This window comes from Xenopus laevis, chromosome 8L, assembly GCF_017654675.1.
Source record: "Xenopus laevis strain J_2021 chromosome 8L, Xenopus_laevis_v10.1, whole genome shotgun sequence".
Classification (NCBI taxonomy): domain Eukaryota; kingdom Metazoa; phylum Chordata; class Amphibia; order Anura; family Pipidae; genus Xenopus; species Xenopus laevis.
The window spans coordinates 69,572,607-69,599,479 of NC_054385.1; the positions used below are offsets into that span (position 1 = coordinate 69,572,607).

The 26,873-nt window shown below is 37.9% G+C and overlaps 1 protein-coding gene across 2 annotated transcripts; it reads left to right on the plus strand.

The window, feature by feature from the left end:
* The first annotated feature begins 1,847 nt into the window (after positions 1-1,847).
* On the plus strand, positions 1,848-26,777 carry esrrgr.L (estrogen-related receptor gamma-related L homeolog). Of its 2 annotated transcripts, none has more exons than XM_018230229.2 (7): positions 1,848-2,663; positions 13,872-14,245; positions 18,242-18,358; positions 20,124-20,243; positions 20,682-20,843; positions 22,930-23,199; positions 25,563-26,777. In XM_018230229.2, coding segments are annotated over exons 1-7 (1,290 nt in total). In that variant the 5' UTR covers positions 1,848-2,661; the 3' UTR covers positions 25,808-26,777. The 2 variants fall into 2 exon arrangements, with proteins under 2 accessions (XP_018085718.1, XP_018085717.1); XM_018230228.2 differs by lacking the exon at positions 1,848-2,663 and adding an exon at positions 8,340-9,169.
* Positions 26,778-26,873: the final 96 nt, after the last annotated feature.

Sequence of the window (26,873 nt, forward strand, 5' to 3'; positions counted from 1 at the left end):
TATATATGAATTCCACCTACATTATGTGCCTCCATGTGGCCCTTTGACTACAGTCACTATTGGAAACATTAAGTCATACATTCCCTTCCAGTGGAAAATTTATAAAAGTCAAGGGAATGCATGAAAAAATGCTGAGACCTAAATAAATCCCTATAATACACAAAAGCCATGAATATCCTGTAAATTATATCCTTATAAACGGTGAGTTCTGATGTCATCAGTTATAAACGGTGAGTTCTGATGTCATTTCTGTCACATGACTCACCGAAACTTGTGTATTATAATAAATAAAGTACCCCCTGTTGCAAAATATGAGGATATTAGAAGTTACCTCGGAGTTTCCTGACCTTTATAAAAACACTCGGCCTTCGGCCTCGTGTTTTTATATGGTCATGAAACTCCTCGGTAACTTATAATATCCTTATATTTTACAAAAGGGGGTACTTTATTCACTATATAATACACATTTGTTTCCAGAGCACTGCAGAATATAAATGTAACACTTGAAGTGCCCTTCATTGCATGGGGTTTTTTTAACAGCCTTTCATTATTCCCATTGTTAAAGGGCTATATAAAAACATAGAAGATGGCAAGTTGAAAAAACAAAATGTTATTCTAAGGATCTTGCCAATATACATTCATTATTATAGGTTTAAGGTATAAATGACTGATTTATTTGTATGCTACTTTCTGCACACCTGGTTTTGAAACTTTTGATAGATAGCTGTCGTCCATCCAAAATCCCCCCCCCCCGACCACAATGGCTTCTTCACAGGTCTGGTAATCAGCTGCTGCATTGTTCAGTCAAAACCACCAGTGCATGGAACAGAAAGGAACAGGTAGACACTGACATTTATTTTAAAATATTATAAATACATATAAATATGTTGATTAGAATTACATTTTCTTTTATTAGGATAAATGTTACATTTTGACCCTATACATATATTTTATGTTTTTCCCGTGTGTGTCACTCTGCTGTTGTAGGTACACCAGTTGTGTGTGGCTACTTATAATGATGTTGCTTCAACTTCCGCTTCAACTGGTAGTGAAAAACTTGTTGAATCAGAGCAAAAGAATGTTCACAGCACAAATCCTCATGGGGAAAAGCACTTCCTATCTGTGGCTTGCTGCCACCACTATACTTTGTGGTAAATATGGGTCAACCTTATCTTTCTTTTAAAATTCTTTTTATTAAATTTTCAATAAAATACAATGACTTAACAAGATAAAATACATGTTTCCAAAAGAGGGTCAACCTTATCAAAAGTTCTTCATAACATTGCCCTGTAAAGCAAAGTGGCACAAGAGAAGCCATACCAAAACAAATCACGTCAAAGCATGGCTGTAGTTTTTTAATAAAAGTCTAATGCAATCTGTGTGGCATAAATCTACCATTGCCAACACCTCAAAAACCACATTCCTACGGTGAAATATGGTGGTGGTAGCATGATGGCATTGGGCTGCTTTTTATCATCACAGGTGGGCTATCTTGTTTTGGTGCAAAATACAGGGAAATATTGGAAGAGAATGTGTCATGTTTTAAATAAAAAAAGTTATATCAGCAGGATAATAATGGCCAACACAAGGCAAAGTAATATTTGAGTTGCTCAAGAACAAAAAGGTGAATGCTGCAGTCATATAATCTGAGTACAATGGACTATACTATACAAGATGTAGAACTGTCACCTGCTATAATAACCTGAATAATTTAGAGCTAATCGCATCCAAACCTTGTGCATCGTTGGTTTGTACTTAATTGCTGGCACCCCCCCACCCCAGTGATTCTAAGGGCAATGGCACATGGAGTGTTGGCTCTGCTGCTCTCAGCCTGCATTTTTTTTGCAGATGGAGAGCAGTGGATCCACTCTCTTTCACATCTCTGTTTATCCTCGGCTTTTGCCTGAATGCAGGTACATAGAGCAGAGGTCAGCTCTAAAATGCCTTCTTAAGGTGCGGAACAGAGCTGAGAGAAAAAACGAATGCTGAGAGCAGCGGAGCTCTGTGTGCCCTTGTCCTAACTGCTAACCAAGATCATGGGCTGTCCTCTCGTCTCCAGTCGCAGGGATCCCTTGTGGCTGCCCTGGGCCTTGCACATGTGTAGTAGAGTTAAATTGGAACATAGATACTAAAAGCCAGAAGGGATCCCTGGTCTACGGTGCATGCGCACCTCCCAGGGAAACAGCAAGGATCCTGGGGTTAGGAAACATGTTGGCAGTGCAGCACTGTAGGCCAGTGTGATTATTAGCGAAGAGGAGCACCAGCCCAGTCTGAGGTTAGAAATCATAATTATCGGAAGGTGTGATTGTCTTTCCTTCTCCTTTAAAGCAGTTTTATTGCTATAAAAGACAGCTTGAAAAATATAAAAATGGGGACTGAAATCTGTGTTTTTGTGTTTTAAAATAAAAATATCACAGAGATTTGAGCCCTGCTTTATAATACATTGATGATGAATTGATACATTTAAATAGAAGGGGATGTTACATTGTGCATATACACAGAGTGCAGAGCACCTGAATTATAACTGCTGTTAATGCCTAATTGGATTATCTCTGTCCTGCTGCCCATCTTGTCAACCTGGAAAGTGCTGTGGGTGTTTGTGTGGAGGAGTAACATGAGCAAACACTCTGCATCTGCGGGCTTGGCCACAACACTGTGAACATGTAAGTGCATATCATATCTACTCATCCATATTTTAACATTTATAGCATGAATATTTTCTTGGCAAGAGCAATGATTTACAGAAGACCAGGAATATGTCCTGAGTGGAGAAGTGAGTGCTTGCTGTGGATATTGTATTCTTTATACTATGACTTAATTACACCATGCTGCAAAAGGCTTGATTCTCCGGGCCTGATGTTTCTGCTGTAGTCCTAACCAGTATTATCTGTTTGATTCTTAAACCTATCCTACAAAAGTATTGCTAGTAACTAGATAACAGTAGACTGAATCAATTTTAATGCATGTTTTATTTTAAAAGTATAAAAATTGGCTTAGTTATTTTACTTAATTACTCATTTCTATTCATATACAATGGAAAAGAATGCAAGAAAAATGTGAGGTTAGAACTCTGCTTTTGTGCTTATCTTGCAGTTTTGTTAGTAGTTACGCATTCTGCATCAACAAGTGTCCCTAATCTTTAGAGGGTTCTTGCTTGAAGCAGTTTGTTAGTTGTTGGGAACCAGATACTTTGCATTTTAGAATATATAGAGACACAAAAAAAAAAAGAATGAACTTGAAACGTTGCTGGTAATAGGCTAAATATGCTTATTTACAAGTGCATGCCTTGTGCTGGTTCAGCCTACTCTGATTCATTGCGAGCAAGGAACAGTGTACTTGGAAACAAAGTAGCACTGAAATGAATAAATACCTCGAGGAGCTATTACTTCAAGGGTTCTCTTAGTATGTGGTGCCAACATTGGCTTGTGTTTATTGAATCACACACTATTTACATCATTGATGATGCCACATGCAGTAAAGCATTCCATTCCCACTAGTAAAAACTTGTATCATAATTTGAGGAAAAACATGTTAATAATTTATTGAAGTTCGTGGTGATTTATCTTTGCATTTTCAGGTTTAACCCTCTGTGCCAAAGCCTTGGGCAGCTGCCTCTACTCCTACTGAACTCCAGCATATTCCACTATGCTTTTTTAATCTATTCACTACTTTTCTTTGCTCTGTAGCACGATTTTTCTGACTTTGCACATTTCTTGCAATGCATTAAAAAGGGAAACTACCCCCCGACAATGCAGAGGTCTATAAGGACATATTCCATAATATAAGCAATACCAAATACATTGATAGAAAAATAGCTTTTTCATAAAAAGGTTTTATTTATAATAGTCTGTGCCATTGTATAATACTATATTGAAACACTGCCATCTTGTGCAGCTTTAGCTCCGCTTCACTGCACTCTCCCTTTCAAAACATGCATTTGAAGACTCAATGGTGGAGGCGTGGAGCTAGGACTCTGAGGACCAGGGCCTGTTTTGAATCCCACTCTGGGTCCTACAGACCCAATACATGTAACAAATAACCAAAGGCACACATACATGCTAGATTTTACCAGCCAATATAACTGCTACAGTTAGAGACTTTGGGGTTTTCTTTGCTGTCAAGTGATCAGTGAACATGACAATGGAGGCTCAGTATCTAGAATATGTAACATGACAATATCTACAGATATGTATATGTTAAAGCTATGTACAGTTCTTGATAATGTTCAGAATTCATAGTTACATCACAACCGGGGAGAGAATTCTACAACTCTCATAGAGAAAGTCCAAAGAAGTGCAACGATTCTCTGTATCCATTATGGCCCTATAGAGCAGTGCCGAATCCTGAACAGAACCCTAATTTGCATATGTAACTAGGGGAAAGAGGGAGAAATAGAAGCAATCACAAGGTTAAAAAAAATTTTGACTTCCTTATTTGTGTGGATTCAGTTCGATCAGGCACTTGGATGTGGCTGAATCCTCGATTCGATGCATCTCTAATTTGTTTATCCAGCACCTACAAATAAAGCAATTGATTGTAATAAATGATCCTATTATACATTACAAAAGTTTGCCTTTTTCAAAAGGCATTTGACTTCTATTTAACCTGTGTAAATACTAGGAATGCACCAAATCTACTATTTTGGTTTGGGAATTGTGCACAGAAATATATATAAACTATAGTAGTGCAAATACACCATTTTTTTTACCAGTGCAAGTATAACATTATATGCATATTACACCTTTTTATTTTCTGGTGTTACTTGCCCTTTAATTGACCTCCCTAGAGATTAATATCAAGACTCTGGTGTTTCAACCATTCACCGATAGTTACAGAAATATTTTGGTCAACATTTGTTGCCATAGCAAACTGTTATGCTGGGCTTGCTAAGAATCTTGCTAAGCAACGAGCCATTCCTACCAGTCTCACCCTAAATGGCCTACAAACTGGGCCCCCTAAGAGATGCAACCCTGTGATTTTGGAATGACTGCTATAGAGCACTGGAGACCAAAGCAGCACATGTTCAGGATGGGGCTTTACCAGTGTTTTGTAAAGACATAGAATTACCCCTTCCTCCCTACTCCTTTTAATACTACCCCATCCTCCCTACTCCTATTGATACAGGACAATATCTTGATTGCAATTACTTGCTAAAGCTAAGTTATCCACCCCTACCATTATGTCCTCCTCCTTTAATGATTTGCCCAATTTACAGGCAAGGGTGTAAAATGGAGTATCGGCTGCAGTTTGCTAGTTGACCTCAAGATGGAACCATAGTTTCAATGTAATGTATTGTTAGCTGCATCTGCATGATACGCTTTTATCTAATATATATCCAGAAGTGCTTTCTAGCAAATAAGGGGAACCTTTTTTTCACACAATCCACCTCAAGTTATCCTTCTATCTGCACCTTACATTTTTTTCTGGAGGCTTTTTCAGCTAAAACATTCGCCAGTTTTAATCTTATTATATCCAATGTCTAGTTTTCCATGATTTTTTTTTTACAATTCTTCTTCTATTGAAAGACAGGTTTGAAAAATGTTTACAGAAGAACTGTATGCCTTCTACAAATGATTAGCTTTTAATGGACCTCAATTGGTTGAGTTACATTCAGGAGTGAAAAAAAATATTTGTGTAGTCTAATGAAATGAAACTGGGGCAGTGGTTATAAGTGGTTACATAAGTCCTGAGTTCCCTGTATCCAGGAAGGCCATCTCCCATAGACTTCATTTTAATCAAATAATTTAAACTTTTTAAAATGATTTCCTTTTACTTTGTAATAATAAAACAGTACCTTGTACTTGATCCAAACTAATCCTTATTGGGGCAAAACAATACTATTTAGTTTATTTAATGTTTTATTGTTTAGCATACTTAAAGAATAGAGTTCCAATAGATAGGGTTTTCTTTTACAAAGGCATTTATTCCGACTAGGCTTCTGGACCTTTTATTTGTTGGAACTGGAGTATGTAATATACCATATTATGTGTTTTTTATAGGGCTAGTTGAAGATTCTTGGGCCCTTGTGAAAAATATTTGTGCAGCATCCCTTCTTTACAAAACCCATACAACCATGAAATCATATCCCAACTATACCCCACTGTACCAACTATATACCTCTGCCAGGGTTGCCATATGACCAGTATCGGCCTGGTCAGTAGAAATTATGCTTGAGGCCAACATTATTAATAGGCTAGAAACAAAAAAATATAGGATGCTGGTATTTTTATTCCAGGAAAGGTAGCAAACCTAACTCTACCACCACAGATAACATTATGAACATCCATTTCTTATTACAGTAAGTTTTATGGTGAAAGGTCTTCATTTCGAGCCAAGGCGTGCCCTGGTGGGCAACCAGCAAGATACAGCTCATGATGGTGACAGGTCTATGAGTTCTATTTTACCTTCCATTACAGCTGAGTTCATATTTATTATTTTATTAAATTAGATTTTTTTTTAATAGAAAAAAAACCAATAATTTTTATTATATATTTCCCAAGTGGATTTAATAGGAGGCCAGACAGGGAATTAAACAAGACAAAAAAGCCCTTTGGGGCAATTACCCAAGAGCATTTCCTTGTGTTGTTGCTATGAGCTGCTTTTCAATACATTCCACCTCACAGCACTGCATGTGTTAATTTGGCTAACTCATTGCTGTGGGTCTGTACCCACAGGGAAGAGACCAATGCTCAGTGCATAAAAATAAGTCTTGATCTATTTATTTCTGCATTTAGGGTTGCTCTCCACCCCTGTGAGTAGGGAAGTATTGAACTAATTAACGCATGCATGGACGTATGTCCTAAATGCTCAAATGCACTACAGTGAATGGGTAACAGGGTCACCAGCAACCTATGGGGCTTATATGAATTGTACCAAATGCAGGAGCAACATACATGTCTCTATATCAGTGTGGGAAGCACAGGTTTACTTCACAGCACTTTCCACTTAACCATAATAATGTGAAGTCAGTCTTACAGATTTTACAAGTAGTGCTGTGCTCCTCTATTTACTTCAGATGTACAAGTCAGGGAGCACCAGCAGCTGGTAAGAACAGGTCTTCCAGTGCCAAACACTACACTTAGTGCAGTGAAGCCATATTCTGAATCCAAGTGCCTTTAGAAAGAGCAGCATTTGAGATTTTAGTAAAGGACCCCTTCTGTGTTCTACATAAGTTAGATACCTTAGTTAACCAATTGTTGCAGCACTACAACTCCCAGCCCCCTTAGAAACAGTGATTGGCTTCCACTTGTGTTAAAGGGGTTTGACAATTGATGTTCATGATTTGTAGGAGCACAAATGCAATATCAGAGTATTTTGAAGTCCAGTTTCAAACATATTCTTAATTTTTAGCTGTGATAATATAAACCTTTTAGCATCAGAGGGTGAATGGACTGTAGAGGCAGCTGGGTACTGTAGTTCATATGGCAGTCTTTATATTAGGCCTGTATAGTATCCAAAGAATAACATGAGCAAAGGGGACATACACAGTATAATATAGAATCATTTAGCACTTCCCAGACCCCCAAAGCACAATGCTCTTAAATGTGACTGGTGAAGAGAAAAGCAGATCCTTTTTTTTTCTTTTTAAATAAAGTACAGTTAAAAAGACATTTTATTTGATCAATCTATCTGTTTTTCTGCAGGAGTATTTTTTAGAATTAAGGTCTATCGCTAAAGCTTTTCTCTACTGGTATCTCTAATGATGTTAAAGGAATTTCACAACCCCTTTGTAGTTAAAAAGAGGGACAGGACAATCGTGCTGAAGGGAGTGGGTCCATTCTGACATGTTCTTAAATGGGCACTAAATTCTGTAACTCCTTTAATGAGTAGATTTTTTTTTTAAAAAAAGGAGTCAAACAGATCTACTTATTTATATAAACAATAGTAGTGTTTCTGAAGCAAACACACCAGTTTTACCAGTGCAGGGCAGCACTGCATTATATATTTATTACATTAAAACAATTAATTTTTTGAGGTTACTGGTCCTTTAGGGCAGAGGCACACGCATAGATTCAGGAAGATTTAGTCGCCCGGCGACAAATCGCCTCTTCTTCAGGTGGCTTATCTCCCAGAATCTAGGGGCTAGAATCTAAATCGCCAACGGGATGGCACTCGGAGTTCTTTGTTTTCCGAAGTTTCCTCTTGAGGCGACTTCGGGAAAATGAAGCGCTCCAAGTGCCATCCTGTCTGATGTTTAGATTCTAGCGAGCGGGAAGACTTTTCTGGGAGATTAGCCACCCGAAGAAGAGGCGATTTGTCGCCGGGCGACGAAATTTCCCTGAATCTTTGTGTGTGTCTCTGCCCTTAAAACTGTCCCTGTGTTGGTAAATGAGCAAACAGATTCCCACCACCCAGCTCTGTGTAAAAACACTAAAATAACATCTTCTCTACTAAAGCTGGCATCTTGTATATAAAACATTCATTTAGAATATTTTAAGTAAAAAGGATAAAAGTGCAATAAAAAGGATAAAAGTACAATAAGGCTATGCTGAAGAGCTCTTCTAGCTCAATAAATAAGGGACCACAATCTGCCCTTTCTGGAGGGAAGTTATTGCAGATGAGGGTAGGTACTTTGTAAATTTCCCTTTTACCCACCTAAGGACCACCTTTATTGTCCCATGTAACAATTGCACTGCTGTTGGCATGCTGAATTCAGGTTGTGAGGAAGCTCTCCTGCCATTTGCTGCTAGCAGTTTATTTGTGTAACTTGGAATTTATCCATTTCTGAAGTATATAAGAAACCCATGCAACTCCTATTAGTTGTTAGGTAGCTTGTGAGGTAAATTTAGGTAGAGAACAAAACTGTGGTTAAACTACTGTCTAACTACACTACACTAAAACATCAATACCCTGTGTGAAGATAACTGCAGATTTGGGTTCTGCTTTCCCACAGAGCTATGCCTGCAAATAGCTAGCAGCCTGCTGTGTCCCCTCTATCCCCCAGCACATCCTATGCAAATCCATGAGGGAGGGGTGGAGGGAAGGATGGAGGAAGAGCGGTGCAGTGACACCAGGCACAGTGTGTTGGACATTGGATGAGCAGAGCATTTCCCTGTCTGGAGTCTCACAAGTCAGTCAGGGTTAGAGCACCTGCCCCATCTATGGACTACCTAGAACTTTCTTGGCTAGATATTCCTATGAACCAGCAGGACAAGGACTGTCCAACAACGTAAGTAGCTTATATAGTAACTTATTTACAGAAACTTATAGTGGCTGAACGTAACCATACAGGCTTTATAATTTCCCATTTAAAATCAGACAACTTTGTCCATTTCAAGCACTGTATTCTGAGACAGAATTAAGTTTGCTTGGCATTAGTTGCCTACATTCTGTTCTGGTGGAAAATGTCATCTGAGTGATGAAAAAGTTTATTATTTCATAAACAGGAGTATCAATGTATGTTTTTTTTACAGTCAATTTAACACTAAAATAACTAAATAATTAGTAGCATCTGCACTGCCACAACTGATAAACTGCCTTCTGTATAAATGATTTGTATAAATATTAGTTCTAGTATTGTTTATTCATAAGAGTCAACTTTTTACACAGAGTTCAAGCTTTTGTGTTTAAACATTGCTTTTGATGCCATTAGGTCAGTCACACTGTTGGCTTTGTAAATGAGAATTGTAGATATTTTCACTGATTTGTTAATTACTGGATTGCCTCTGTAACAAGCTGAACCCAATCAGACATGTGTAGGAAATGCCAGTTTGTTCCCTCTATCCGTAGCCAGATCTGGAGCTATAGTGGTTTCACAGACACCATCTGTCAGAGTTTGAGGAATATGAAATCTGCAATTTTCCACAAATTGTATTATTATCCGATAATCCTAAATCTCGTTGATTACTCCTGATGTTTAGATAATTAAGATTTGGACGTATCAGAAGTATTTTGGAGGTAACTGGGTAACTTCATCAAATGTAGTTAAAAGCGCAAGAGACAGAGAATTCTAGTGCTCTGAAGGGGTTGGCTGGGGATCAAGTGAAAATGTCTCTGTACTGTTATAAACCCAAAATGTTTGCATGGTATTCTGAAAAGAAATGATTAATTATTATTATTTTATAATTATCATAATAATTATTATCCTTATTAAATTCTGACAGATACCACAGGGCTTTACATAAATTGGACATCATTCACATCAGTCCCTGCTCCAGTGGAGCTTACACTCTAACGTCCCAATCATATTCACACACAGGCCAGTTTTCTGAGGAGACAGGTAGTCTTCTTGTATGTTTTTGTATGCTCAGAAACTGCTGAGGAAACCAGAGGAAACAGACGCAGGGAGAACATACAAATTCTGGGCAGATTGTACCCTGGCTTGAATTAAACCCAAGACTCAACAATTGACCAAAATGAAATGTATTCAGTTTTCAATCAAATGCTTGTAAAAAATAGTTCCTATGCAGTTTAAGTAGAATTTATTTGTAGTTTGTGCACTTTATTAACTGCAGATACTTTGTACTATTTGACACACAGACCCATATTTTCCAAGTGCATTTGGGTGGTCATGCCGTAGCGCACACCCAGTATGCTTGTACCAGCCACTGCAGGGGATTAACACCTTGAAGATAAAACCTGAATATTGGTGTCTGGCATATACAGATATATTTTAGTTTTCATCTGAAGAAGGTACCTGGGATCCTACTACGGCTACATTGGGCTCATCATTAACTTTAACCAACAATGTCCATGCTCTATAACTCGCCTGAATGTACCTTCACTTAAGCTCAGGGAACACTGCCTGTCTATACATGCCTTTAGTCTCACAGCCATTGTTTGATGTAAAAATACATCTAAGACTTGCCCTACAGTGACATTAAAGATATATAATAATAAAATGATTGTCCCCAGAGTATCAAATAATCATTCACTCCAATCTGTATCCTCAATATGCCACATTCTCCCACTTTCTTAACACATACTGATATAAATGCTTACACACTTACACAGTCAGAGGTCTATACAATCCATGTAACCTGTTAATCATAGCAAAACACTTGATCAGAGTTTGCCACTCGTTTTTATTTTCATCCCTAGTCAAATGATGGAGCGGTAATGGCCATGTGCGCTAGAACTCCTAAAAACGGGGAAGCAGCTGCATTACCACACAGAAAAGCCTATGTCTAGGAATTGTATAGTCATGTAAAGTTATATTTATTTAAATATTAGTTCTGAAAATATTACATTCATGAAACCCTAGTCGCCCTAGGTAAATGCTCGGATGCAACATTTTATGTATTTTTTTATTTATGTTTTTATTTTTGCGGCTATTGGATCCATCTAAATCCAAGTATCTAACTGAACAAAATCGATCTCTTAATATGAGGTGACTTTTGTTCATTGGACATGTAAATTTGGCAATATTTTCACATGCAGCAATTTTTAAAATTTTTCGTGTTTTTGTTTGAATTTTAGTTTGAATGAATCTTTTGTGGTGGATTCAGTATTCATCATAACCTAAAACTGTACATTCAATACATCCCTAGTGAAATTTGAATTGCGAAAAGCCAGTGCAATGTCATGCTGTAGGTAGAAATCAGGAAAGCAGAAAGGTATGGTTCTGCAATTGGCCCTAATAGCTACAACACCAAACATAACCAAACCAATGGCAACTGGGAGCAGAGTACTAAGGATACGGACACAAGTCCTGTGCTTGATTCTAACAATGGGAGGCAATGGCATTAAGTGATAGGAAAGCAGCACTTTGTATATGCTAAAAATCTCTGCTAAATAGCTAATAATATATAATAATGAATTCCAATACATTCTTCACATGAAAGGGAATAGGCAAATATTACATACATTCTTCATTATTTTCTGTCTGGTTTGTTTTTACTGTGTTCGTTTATAATTAAATTAGACATAATGGGCTTATCAGGGATCATATCCTATACATTTTATCTGTATTTTAATTTACAGACGTTGAATTCAAACCAAACAAACCAAGTTGGTAACAGCTTCAGTGATTGGATAAACAATATCAGGAGGGTGCTGACATCCAAATGGATGGAATCTATGTTAAGCATCTCTTTCAAAGGCCATTGAACTGTATTGATCAGGACGTCAATGGAGGAAAGGGAAAGACAGACAATCCTTTCATGTCAAGCTTCCATAATAGGGTTTCTTACTGTCTGTCCTCTCTTCTATCTCTGTTTATCTCTCTCCCTCCTCATCCATACAGACAGTTGCTGGATATTTTCTTTTTCTGTGACTCTGACAATTTCCCACTGGAGATCACATACTTGTTAGAGAGTGCACTGGCAAGTACCAGACTGAGTAGATGCTGAATGGTAGTTTTCTAGTTTGCAAATATTTCCTGCAATGCCAGTGGGAGTGCTATGACCATATGTAATGCTCTAATTTGTGGTGAATGCTTCAGGGTAGTTGGTGAAGGGCATTTCATTTCTGGCATAGAACGTGTTAGAGTAGCAATCTTTATCAGGAAATAAAATGAAGACCAGAAATTACATTACCCCTAAGACATTTTGATAAGCCAGATGCTGCTGTTTTAAGCCTTCAATTAAAAGTCTGCTATTTTATTTTAGGCCTCTTGATGTTCTGGCATTGAAATAGTTTAAGATCGCTATGCCATTTCATATTCGCATAATTGAAACAGGTATAAAATAACTGGCGGATTAACATATTGGTCACACAAGAAAACCTGAGAATTAGGTAATGTCTTAGGGCGCAGACACACGCTCAGATTAGGAGAGATTCGTCTCCCAGCGACAAATCTCCTCTTTTTCAGGGCAACTTATCTCCCCCGAACTGCCTCTCGCCGGTTAGACTGTAAATCGCAGACGGGATGGCAATCGTTCACTTTGTTTTTCGAAGTCGCCCAAAGTTGCCTCACGAGGAAACTTCGGGCAACTTCGGAAAAAAATCGCTCAGAGTGCCATCCCGCGGGTGATTTACATTCTAGCCAGCAGGAGGCAGTTTGGGGATATTATTCGCCCTCAAAGAAGAGGAGATTTGTCACTGGGCAAGAGAAGCACAGCCATTCTCTTAATCGACAAGTCGAAAGATGTAACTTTCCCACAATTCCACACTCTCCACTTAGACCAAGATTGGAGCCTGCTCACTAAAACCCGATCCAAGAATTGTGCATGCACATCAAAAAGAAGTCACAATCCCTTCACTTCTCTATCAGCTGTGCGTAAAGTTTGTGCATTAGCTGAAGAATATTGGGTATATTTATCAAAGAGTGAATTTAGAGATTGCCACAGTCGTCTAGAGTGAAATTCCGCCACTTTCCATTCATTTTTGAAAGGTGTATTTATCAAAAGATGAACTTTCACTTTCAAATACGCTTTTAAAAATCCCATAGAAAAGAATGAAGAGTGGAGGAATTTCATTCTAGAGGACTGTGGTGATCTCTTACTTCACTCTTTGATAAATATACCCCTATGTGTGTCATCATCGCTTAAGATAAGCCGGGCGCGATTGAGGAAGCGCCCGCAAGTATTCTTATTTCACTTTTCAATAAAGTAAGATCTTAATGCAAAAAAAACCCCTAGCATTTCAAATGGGCAAAAGGGGAACAGCAAACTGGTAATGGTCATGTTTGGTCTTGTCTTGTCCTGTAAGATTGCCCATATCTAGTAAACCTTGTTTTTAAACAGCTGACCAGCAAATGCTGCCTTCTGAATCTTGATATGGGTTACTAGCTATGGACTACTAGATAAGTGACAAACCTTTCTCTGTCCAGTGCAAGCATTGATCCCCTGACTGAATTTTATAAAATATTATTGATTCGCAAATACTTTAAAGCAAATAAGTATCCCTGTGTAGTGTCTTGTCAATGGCTTGTCTACGTTTCTAATGAGCAACACGCATTCCATATGCAAATAACTTTCATTAAATTATAGGTACCTGTGTGGAGTATCCCAGAGCCTGGGCCTTCAGGTGAAAGCTGAACCCTACAGCCCCACCTTTCAGATGGACACAGGAGGTTATTTCAGCCCAGGAGGACTGTCTGACACCAGCAGCAGTTATGGTGTATCTGTTGGGGGTCAGTCTCAAGGCATTGACTCTCCTACTGCCCTTCTGGGGTTTTCTGACTCTGGGGATAAGATGCTTGCAGACAGCCCACCATCCCTTGGAGAAGACCCAACAATGCAATGTACACTACGGTCTGTTCCAAAGCGTCTCTGCCTGGTCTGTGGGGACACTGCTTCTGGATATCACTATGGGGTAGCATCTTGTGAGGCATGTAAGGCCTTCTTCAAACGCACCATACAAGGTATGGATGAGGCCTACAATTATCATCATCAATATTTCAAATTTGCTTCCTACAGGTTTTCTCTTAATGAATACTTTTTAGGTGAGAACCATATTGGCTCATTGATGCAGTCCTCACTCAACAGTCCTGTTTAAGCCCCTTTTTTCTAGCTTAGCTTCAAAATCTGTGAGAGTGAATTAATATCTAAAATCATGAATATTAATAGACCATTGAGTAACATGGCAGCCTGTCTATAGATATATGTCTCCCATGAACCCAGAACCACCCTGTTCAACCTCCTGCCCTTACTTTCTGCACTAAGACAATGTAGTGTGACAGCTCTACGATGGAGGAGACCAGAGGTTAGAGCAACATAATTAAATCTTTATTGATTGCTTGTTAACTAAATAAATACAGTATGAGGAAAAAAATACCTATATTTTCACAGTTTAACAAAGTAGGTAGGTAACATACATAGACAACAGTTGCAGACCATAATGAGACCTTATCAGCCAAAATATCTAGAAAGGTTAAAATACTCCACTATGTGAATTAGTCCCTTTATATTCATAAAATAAAAAGCACTAGTGATTTTACTCTTTTTTTGGAAGAAGACTAGAGGAAAAACTTCCATGAGGTTTATTAAATGGCTTAAAGTACAGTAGCAGTAGAAGGTAAGCATTAAATCCAGTACCAAATATATACACTGCTACAATGATAATTTCTGGAGGTTTCTACTCCAATGAATAATGTCAAATATAATGATTCGAGTGCCCTTTTTAGTTGATTTGTACCCTACAGAATTCTATCCTAGCAATACCACATATCACTGTGCAGGGCAGTGTCCAATTACATTTCTCGTTCACCAACTGTTCATTCTCTTTGTCCACTAAGCAGTGAGCACCTGTCTGTTAGTACCAATATAAAAAAATAGGGATTTGAATGTTTTGGTTGAGATTGAAGCTTTAAATTGGTTGAATAATCCTATTGATCTGTGTGTGAAGGGAAAATGTGGCCAGTGTAAGGGAAATGCATCTTTGATGTTCCCAATCAGGCTTACGCCCTGAGTTATTCTGTTTATTGATCACTAATGGGATCATCGTGTTTGGCAGGGGGATAACAGCTTCCCTCATCCGAGGATTACAGGAACAATTTAGTTATAGGTGTGTAGGCAGGGACTTCACTACCAGGGGAATATGATGATACTGTTCAGAGTCACTAGTGAGACTAAATCAAGAGTCTTTAATTTATGGCTCTCCAGATCTTCTCAAACTATATATCCCTGCAAACCTCAACAACAGCTAGAGGAATAAAGGCTTATCTTCTTGAATATAAGGGCTAGCTCAGACGTACACTCTATAAGGCTATGTTTATAGCCTGCATCACACAGATTCCATATATGCACTAAAATAAGTAGCCTCTCATCAAACTGAACATAGAGAATAATACCTAATATAATATCGTCATTATAGAATAACTTGGGGCTCATTTACATCTGAAGAGAGCAGTTGTGCAAAGTTTGCTGCAGTTGTGCAAATATATGCAATTCTTTAACAGTACTTGCATCTAAACATGACACATACTTCCACATAGTTGTGTACTTCCATCCCAACTCTTCTTGCCAATCATCCACACTGAACCTTTGACTCAAGGAAACCATGGAAATACCACCATCCTTGAAGGGTTTGCACAGCATCCTGCGCCAAACAAGCAACAATTTTTTTGCGTAAGGAATCACATGCAAATTTTAATTTTACACTAAGTGCCAGAAATTTGTTATCTAAACAGTGTGTCTGATACACATGCTGTAATGTACAAGTTAGACACGAACCAAGGAAAACGGCTACTGGCACAAATCAGACTCTTCCTAAAAGCAGGAGAGCCCAACTAGTCTTTACACATGTACAACTGGACAAGTTTTAATGTGTAATCCTATTGCCTTGGGCACATCACCACCTCACATCTGCAATGATACTTGAATTATAAGAAACACTGCATTGTGGGTAAAAAAAAACATGCCAACTTGTGACAGAAATCATACTTGCAAACTGTGCCTCAATGAGCAATTGATTCTTTTTCACCTTCTGTTCTTAGGATCACTGGTGAGCAGAGGTCTTGTCTTGAGACCTACCAATTAACCTACTTTCATAAAACAATACCTTGTACTTGATGGTAACTAAGCTGCATAAATCCATATTGGTGGTCGTATTGGATTTATCTCATGTTTATATGTCTTTAAGCTGACTTAGGCCACACAGAGTTACACATGGAGATTTTCCACCCACAGTAAAAATGCGCTAATGTTGCTGTGGGAAAATATATGCATTGTTTTGTTTCCTTTGTTTTCCAAGAGTTTGAGGAAAAACCAACAGTGGTTAAAATGGCCCTGTAACATATTCTGCTAATATGAACTGGGCTGTGGATGATGCACAAGCAGAGGTGACAGGTGGAGATCCCCCTTACCCTTCCAAAAAGAATGTTACCTGAAAGTTGGAAAAAGTTTCAGCATTGTATAAATTAAAATTTTTCTAATCGTTGGCACTGATAAAAAAAAATCTCCCATGTTTCACTTAGTGGTTGATATGAGAATAGCACCCAAACATAATAAACTAAGATGGCTGCTTACACACCATAAACCATTATTAAAACAAAAAAATAATACATTTCTTTGTTCAAGAATAATATTTTCAATGAAAAGAATTATCTGCAATGCACAGAGTTTAAATTAAGACAGAATCAATTAAAGCAATTAATAAGGAAGTCAATGTGTTCTCTAAAAGGTATGGGGTTATAAAATAAATTTTTATTATTGCTCTATAAGTGGCTCCACTAGAAATTGAAATAACCACTATATGGCTACTGCATGCATAAACTATAAACTGGGCATCAGAGTCCTAATTGGAGAAACCATGCCAAGTTTCCACTGGATCTGATTGCCTCTGTACTGCTCTCAACCATTCAGGGGCCCGGGGAGGAATCCATCAGGCAGAAGAAAACAGTCAATAGTCATTAGTGTGTGTGAGTTTTGAGTGGCAGTGCAGCCCAACACATCCTAACACAGAAACCCCCAGGGGAGGCTCTGCCTTATACGCTAGGCTCTGCCTTCTCATCCCCCTCACTTGTAATTAAACAAGCAGCAGATACCCCAAAGGAATGAGAAGGAAAGGGATGGAACTAGAGAGGAGACAGAACCATCATTTTCACCAACCTCCTGTAGCATCCCACTCTTTCCCCTCCACAGGACTGTATATCTTGTCATTTAGACAGGACACTGCTTTCCTCCATAGCTGTTGCATTGAAAGTGTTACATTCCAAAACATACCCTCCAACTTCTCTAATGATCAAGCATGCTACAGATTATTTTATTGCTTTCAATATCTCTTTAGTAATTCAAATAAGCCACAATAACTCCAAATAAAACCCAGCCCTATAATGTCCCATGTTGCTTCATATAACACTGCCTACACTCTCTATAGGCTCTATATCACCCTATTTTATTGTGTAAAATACATCTAAAATACTAATAAAAAATACCTCCTAGTTCTCTTTTTTTTCTTGACTTTTTCTCTAACCCACCTCAAATTGCTTTATAACCTCTCTCTATAATTACTCCTACCAAGGGTCATAATTATAGGGGGGCACAGAGTCTGGGACTGCTGGAGGACCAGGAATGTGGGGACCAGCTGAGGTTGTAAAAGATTTTCAATAAATTTGCAATAAAGTAAATTTTCCAGGAGAACCTGATTTTGCTATGGGACCCATTCTAGTTATACATCTGTACCTGTAATGTTACCTGTTGTTCATATAACACTTTAACTTCTCAATTGCTCTATATAATTCCTTCTACTGCTCATATAACCTCTAACCAACTTCATATAACAGCAGTCTATGACTATCACCACTGCTATCAATATACTTCTCTTCATTGCTGTATATAACCCGAGCTATATCAGTGCAGTACTACTGAGCTTACTTGTATATACCTGGTTTTCATGCCTTCGTGTTCTGCTTTTTCAGGTAATATCGAGTACAGTTGCCCAGTAGTAAATGATTGTGAAATCACAAAGAGAAGAAGGAAGTCTTGTCAAGCCTGCCGCTTCCGAAAATGCCTGAATGTAGGCATGATGAAAGAAGGTATGTGGTAGTACTGTATCACTCTAAATACCACCACTTAATTATCATGATTATTACTAGCTCCCAGCAATAGTGGCCAACACTATGAGATATATGATATAATATATGACATATAATACAACAAAATGCATATTTTAGGTTAATTGACTTTGTGTGAATTCATCACCTGTATCTGATTAGTTCAATATAACGCTCACAGCATCAAAAGGACAACACATAGTCAATCACTGCTTTAAAATGCTCACAACATTAAAGTTAACACTTAACTTTTTCTTAACATCAAGAATAATGGTCAAATTTTGTGAAAAAAAATTATAAATATTTTTGTTTTTTTAAATGTAAATGACGCCACTGAAATCCTGTCGAGAAGCCATAGCAGTCAATGGAAAGTGTATCTACATTTAGGGAGATTTTCGTTACCAGTTGCAATTTTTTAAACTGCAGGGAAAGTGGTAATAAGCGAATTTTTCTGCAAATTTGCATGATCATCATTATCCCATTCATGATTTTTCATAAATATGCTGAAATCACAGTGAAAAACAAAACAAAGTTTTGAACAAAATTCTGCATGACTTTTTGATCAATGTTTGTGAGTGCTATAGAAACAAGAATATATAAGCATATAATAAAAGCACCTTACCGTACCCCTAATGCTTGTTTTGTGTAGTTCTATACCTGAGAAGACATATTGCAATATCTTGCGCAAATGAGTGCCAACAAGGTTGAAACAATCTAGACGTTTGGTTATATGGTTCTGAATTTATGGTTTGTATTGGTGCTATTAAACCAGCAGATCTTAAGAGGCATATAAGGGCACATTTGCTTGTCTATAACTCCAGTCCCTTACAAAATTGTTAGTCTGTCATTTTGTAAAGTGTTGTTTAACAAGCGGCAAGTGAATACCTTCTAAGAACTACTGCACTGGAGGGTATTGGTAACATATGCAAACATTTTGTGGACACAATAATATGTATTTTATCTATTTAATGTAAATCTCTTGGTGAGCAGCACACTGATGATTTTTATATGATTTCTATTGAGGGAGTAGGTGTGAATATTATACACTGTCATTTAGCCCCCTATTATATTTTTATTATTTACTACCCTCAGTAGGGTCACCGTGACTTATGAAAATATTTTATTTGCCTGAGTGTATTAAATATGCAGATATTTCATGCTGTGAAAGTGAGACCTAGATGTCAGGTTCACTGGTGATCCCTAGGAGCCCCAGTTTGACATTGACATCTTAATTAATAATTAGATGTTAAAATGGTAGGGAAATAATTTTTTCCATGTGTGTGTGTGGGGGGGGTGTTGTGTGTTTTCATGATAATGTGGTTGTTAGGAGCACTGATTCGTTTTCATATCTGGAAAATATTTTGCTTTACCACAGCATTAAAAAGAGTTGCAAATAGATATGGTACTGTATGAGGAATATCTTAAGTTCAGAGGTTTCAAAAAATATAGGAAAATTACGTTTCAAAATAATATATACTTTTGTGGAGTAATAATCCTTTCAGTATAAGCAAACGTGAAAGTTCCTGTGCCTAAAGTTTTCTTTTGTATCAGAAGTATGTGTAACTAATACAGCTACTGATTATTGGTCACCTTACAAGTTTAGCCACCTGCTTCAGAAACGTGTCAGTGTCTTGGACCAAATGGAAAACTTTGCCACTAGCCTCTAAATGCAGAGCTTGGTACATATTTAAGCTCAGCTGCTGATACCAACACAAGCAAGGAAATTAATAAAATATATTGTACCCAGGTGTGAGACTGGACCGTGTTCGGGGGGGTCGACAGAAGTACAGACGCCCTGTGGAAGTGGATACAGCAGATCCCTGTTCCTATATTACGTCTCATCACTCAGTCTTAGGGAAGAAGACAAGTAAGTATAAGGATAGTATATGTAGTGGAGGTGGTAGCTAATGAAAATAATATACTCCTACTAAGTTTTACAGTATACAAGATGCGTATAAGAATTAAAACGTCATATTTGTACAGAATGCACATACTACACATACTCTGATACCATGTTACCTTATGTGCACTACTTCATACTTCATCCTGTTTTTATGAACTAGAAGGGTGATGTACTGTAATACCCACTACCTGCATCCCTGATACTTATGCCTGTGAAATATATTGGGGTCTAATAACCCATAGAAACTAGGTAGATGTTTACTTTAATACTGTAGACTAACTACCGGTATTGCTTGCTTGCAGGGAATAACTAAAATGGAGCAAATTTTGTGTCTATTACATACATATTAGCCCTATAAGTTTCTTTATGTCACTGTAGTAATTTCCTTTTTACCACTTTCAGTGAACAAGGTGGTGTCACACTTAATCCTTGTGGAGCCGGGAGACATTTTTGCTACTCCAGACCCCAGTGTTCTAGACAATGACCTCTGCACACTAACCACTTTATGTGAACTCATCAACCGTAAACTCCTGATGACCATTGGCTGGGCCAAACATGTTCCAGGTTTGTATTACTTAAGTACCCATAACCACCATGTCACCCATGTATACATGAAGACATATAGGATTAATTATCCAAGGAACAGATTTGATCTTGCAAAAAGAGATAGAGTGTTGCCATACTAGTTTTGAATACGTGTGAGAACTGGGGTCATGGGTAGGAAATCAGATACTGGTCTTCAACCAAGGCTGCAACCTATGCAAAAGTCATAAACTAATGTGTGCTTGAGGATGCAAATAGACTGACACTGTTTCTCCCAAAATGATTTGGCAGTAACAGATGACTACTTACATTGAGAGAAATTATTGCTTTTAATGCAATGGGGACTTCGTTGAAGTTACTAGTAGCATTGCAAAGCCTTACCTGCAGGGATATTCACCTACAGGCTGCACAAAATATAAAATTGGAAAGGATGATAAAATGAGTAGCAGAAAAATTGTTGAATCAATGAAGAAGAAGCTAGAAAAAAAAGCATTGAGAAAGAGGGGAAAGAAACAAAGAAATTAGAAAAATGGAGAGGATAAGGGATAGACTGAAAACGATAAAATGGAGAGAGAAGGAGGTGAAGTGGACAGCAGACTGAGCGAGAAGAAAGATAATGAAAGAATTTATATAACGAAGAGAAACAGAAGGGGAGAAACTTAATATGGGAAGTGAGTGCACATTACTATAAGGTTAAAAGGAAAGACAGGAAAGAGGAGAGGTAAAGAGGAAAGACAAAATGAAGAAATAGAATGGAGGAAGCTTGGGGAGAAATGGGTAGAGAAAAGGTACAGTATAAGCATTGAGGAAGAGAAATATGAAAGAGACAAGGACAGAGAGAAGTTGCATTTAGGAGAAATCCTATATTACAAGAAAAGACTGCCTGCACTACTGTGAAGAGGGCACTGAATGCAAAACCCTGGTGTGCTGAATTTGATCACATTGATTTATTTGGGTGTCTTATACTTTGGAAAGAGACAGTGGCCTGTTCTACCTTACCACATAAATGCTGGTTTAACAAAATACTTTGTTCAAGGCTGGATGTTTTCTCCAGTAATTCTCCTCCAGGCAGGTTCTGTGCTATCAGCGTTGGCATCTATTGAGTGGTTCAGAAAAGGAGACAGATTACCATCTCCCAATTAATAGTATTCAGGGTCTCTTCAGCATTTGTGTCCTGAGAATGACACTGTAGACCCCGTTAACAAGAATGGCTGCCCCTTCCCTCCTGCTGTGATAACAATCTCCAATATTTCCCAATTAAGTTAACCACTCAATAAAAAGAAACAATTGTATTCAGATGTTTGAAAAAAACAGTCTAGGTAATGGCTAGATGACAGCACAAAGAGGAGGTAATTGAAAAAATAAAAACAGTGCGTGAGAGGGCATTCGGTGCCCCTGTGATATTCTGCAGATGAAAAGCAGTTAAAGGGCAAATTCCATGCAGAGAGAATAGAAGGTTATATTGTTGCCCGTGGAAGGTGAATTTTGTTACAGATGAGAAATGCCTGCAGCATAACATACAGAATTATTTGTTCCTTAAAAAGGACTCCGACATTGTATAACTCATTGCACTTGCATTAACTACTATTTCACCTATTATTCCTCTTTAAAAACTATTATTACTTTTTCTCTCTGTTACTTTATTGTTATTACTTTATTTCTTTTCCAGTTGCTATTTAACCTACCATATAAATTAGCTAACCATGTCAATTCCAATGTTTTTCATGCATCCTCTCTATGCAACTCCTAGTGCTTCACGTACCTCCATTACTCTCAATGCCCTCTTTGTAACTCATGTAATTTAATCTGCATATCCCCCATACTTCAATAATGTTGTTACTGCTGCAGTAGTTTCTAAATTATATAATGTATGTGCATACCATTGTATAATCATGTCCACAACTGATATAAACCCTTCCTATGTATCCTTGCATCACACCAGACAACTCAGCCAATTACTCCTACCCATAGTTTTTCCTATATGATGCTCCAAGTAACTCCTAACATTGCTCAATATATAAATCCTTATAACTAGACCCAATTGTTCCTCTTACTATGTCTCTTTCAGTTGCTTTATAGTAAAACCGTTCTGTGTTTCTCGCAATAGGTTTCTCTATACTATCACTTGCAGACCAGATGGCTCTGCTGCAGAGTGCGTGGATGGAAATTCTGGTGTTGGGGATAGTCTTCCGATCTTTGACATTGAGTGAGGAATTGGCTGTGGCAGAAAACTTTCTGCTTGGCCGGGAACAGTGCAGGAACACCGGGCTGCTCCACCTTTACACCGTGTTGCTTCAGTTAGTGAAGAAATACAAAAAGACCAGGCTGGACAAGGAAGAGTTTGTCACACTTAAAGCAATGGCTTTGGCCAACTCAGGTAACTTCCACAATTCAGTATCATACACTATGTTGATTGTAAAATATATCTTGTTGTTTCTCTTACATAGAAAACATCTCCACCCTACAAATAATAGAGGCCAATGTGTATTTTTGTCAGAATACATTTCATGCCTTAAGCAGTGTCCCAGTGCTTTCAAGAGCTGATCTATTGGACAGAACATTTCCATGAGTTAATAATACAAAATTAGAGAATCGTCAATAGAGTCCCATGAATGAATATATATTAGCTGAAAGCACTGCATGATATTTTTGCCAGTTGTTTGGTTAATGGTTATCTCTCTTTTTTTTTTTTGGCTGTTCTGACTGACCTTGCCAATACACAGCCTAGGGGTGTCTGTCTGCCTTAATCGTTCAAGTCCTGAATATGAATTCACTGGATATCAATAATAGAATAAGCAGTTGAAATTGGTTTGGAGATTGCTGCTTAAAAATAAAACAAGTGAACATAAGCTCTCATTTTTATTGTCTGATCAAATTCTCATAGGGATGAGTGGCAGCATATTGCAGTTGTTTAATTTGTATAGTGTTTTTGCTGCTAGGCAAGTAAACCATAATAAATTAATCAAACACAACGCACAACCAGTGACAAAATAAAAAGATTTGGTAAATCAGGCCAAAAAATTACATTTTGGCTCTTTCAACTTTCTTTATCGTGTGAGAGTGGAGCCATGAGAGGTTCTTTATTGACAGCTGTCAGTGACTCTTACAAATAGGCAGCTCTGCTTTATCGATGGTCGTCTCTTAGAGTCTGGCACTGCCAATCAATAATGTCCCAGGGTGTTTTGTGTGCTGGATGGATTGGACAAAAACAGGAAGGGGGGCAGAGAGAGTTCTCTACTCGCAGAGTAAGCAAATGCTTTGAAGCCTCAAGCAATCTATGCATCAAATGGATTAGCTTAATTTAGATTTGCGCTTTATTTGGCTCTGTGTTCTTTATCAGACTTAAACATTACATTGAATTGTTCAAGAGAGAGAAAACTCAGCAGGGAAAGCAACTTCTTCATGTGTTGCCTTTATAGAGGGACCCCAAAAAAGCAGCAGGTGCAAACTAATGGTAAAACACCATGAAAGATTTTATAAAAATGAGTCTCTAGAAGAAATGTTTGATGATGTAAATAGCCTTGTATTAGAATTTGTGGTTAATTCTACTTCACTTCAGAAATAGTTGCTATAATGCATCTTTTGGGTTATATCATTTGAGGTTACTGATGAAATGGTGATGAAAAGTGTGCTTGGTTTTAGAACCTCAAAGATAAGCATGATCAGCATGGACTGTACCCTACTGAAGCAGTGATTAGTGCATATACAACTCCAAGATTGATCCCCTTATAATTAAATAATCCATTAACCCTATTGATTAGTGATTCATTCGTACTCTTCTTTAAATCCCCAGAATATGCATACATACATACATACATACATTCATGCATGCAGGCAGGTGTGTGTGCATAACATTCCTCTCCACGAATAATCTTAGTGATGCTATAATAATCTTTTCAAGCAGATTTGTACACAGTGATTGACCAAGGCTTTTTACCCTGGTGTGTTGCACTTCCATGTATTCTGCACCCACAGGGACAGAGACAAATAGGAGACGCAGGAAACTAATTTACACATTTTTTTTCTGCATTTATCATTTGTCTTCATCCATCCTGGTACAATTCAGTTAGACTAATTGTTAAATACGGCACTGTCTAGGAAAGAAGTGATAATGACATGAATGCAGATGATAAAACAGATTAAAAAAAACATGGGGAGATGAACAGAGCAAAACAGCAAAAAGAGTGAAATATTGTTTAAAGGCAACATATAGGAATTTTTTTTTAAAAAAAACTGATTTTGTAGGCAAGAATGTATACTATGGTGCTGCTTGTACTTTTGGCTGTAAATTAATATTGTCATCAAAATTAGCCCCTTTATTTGAGCTCCTCATAGATGTTCTATGGTCCCTGTTTCAAGTGAAGGGCGGGCATGTCCTAATGTTCCCTGCCAGAAGCACAGCGGGGAGGGCGGATAGCAAATCACAGCCCTGCAGTCAGTCATGCAAAGACAGGCTTCAGTTCTCCATCAGGTCAGCCTAGTTGCTGATTGGTTCCTATCTTACAGTGCCTTGTGCTGAGTGCTGCTGGCTCCTCTGCACAGCCTGGGAAAGGAGGCATCAGGAAGTGGAACAGATGGACGGGGCTAATATTTTGCAGAAATTTTTAATAAAGTAACCAGAAACACAACTTTTTAAACCACATTTCTTCTATACCTAAAAGAGTTTATTGCACTGGCATTTTTTACATAATATGTCTCCTTTAATGTTGCTAACAAAACACTTCTTTTTTTATCTGATAGACTCAACTAACATTGAGAATATGGAGGCTGTTTTGAGCTTACAAGACCACCTACACGAGGCCCTGCAGGATTACGAAAGGGAAAACCATGGAGAGGACAATCACCGCTCTGGAAAACTTCTCATGACTTTACCTCTGCTGCGTCAGACGGCCAATGAGGCTGTACGCACCTTTTGCCAGATCCGACTGGAGGGGAGAATCCCCATGCACAAACTCTTTCTTGAAATGCTGGAGGCAAAAATGTGACTGTCTGATCGTCTCATCTTACTCTCTGAAGACTGAGCCAAATTGCAACAAACCAAAATGCAGGGCAAAGTTGACTGATGTGGTGTCCAAAGTTTTGTGACCACATGGACTGTTTATTGAAAAAAATAACCCAAGCATCCCATACCATGCTCCTGGAATTGTGGGTTAACAGTGAGATGTAACTGCAGAGTCAAAAATGTAAATAGATATTTTGCCAAGAAAAACTAGTTCATGTTTGCTGTTTAGCTGGCATAATGTTTTGCAAATTATATCACAGATGTATTTCAATGTATTGGCATTTTGGTAGCCCTCTTATTGTTGATGTATATGTGGTAGATATGATTTACATTGAGGCATTGCACTTGCCAGGAAGTGTCTGCATAAAAGCAAGGTCTGTGGAAGGAAGTAAAGTTTAATGGCTGATTCCAATACCATATACTGTTTAAAATTAAGAACTGCATGCCAATATTCACCTGTTTTCTATGATCTATTCCTCAGCAAAGAAAAACCTAAAAATCTATAAAATGGGCATATCTTAAATAAGACTGGATCCAAAAGCAATCAATCACAGTTTTTTTCACAGAAAGTAATAGCATAAATAATAATATAATATAAAGAGTACAAGAGTCAATATCAGTTGCCTAAATGAAATATCTTACAACTTACTGGGCTGGTGCCTAGTGAAAATTATTTTGTTCAGAATTTAGTGAATCACAATGATTCCTTCCACGTTGAAAAGATTTCCAATCAAAGGAATTTCACATACAAGTTTAAGTTACATAGTAAATTGGGTTGAAAAAAGAAACACGTCCATCAAGTTCAACCTTTTAAAAAAAAAATTACCTGCCTAACTGCTAGTTATGAAGACTAGTCACTTTATATACCAGATATTTGCAGCTAAAGCTGGCCACAGACGCAAAGATCCGATCGTATGAATCAATGTACAATCAGACTTCCCCATCTCCGGACCTGCCACTAACCATTCTGATCAAATAAAGTAGTAAAAGAACAGATGAGCCGATGTTCTGCCCCTGCCAGCAATTGTACGAAAGTTATGTCCGACAAA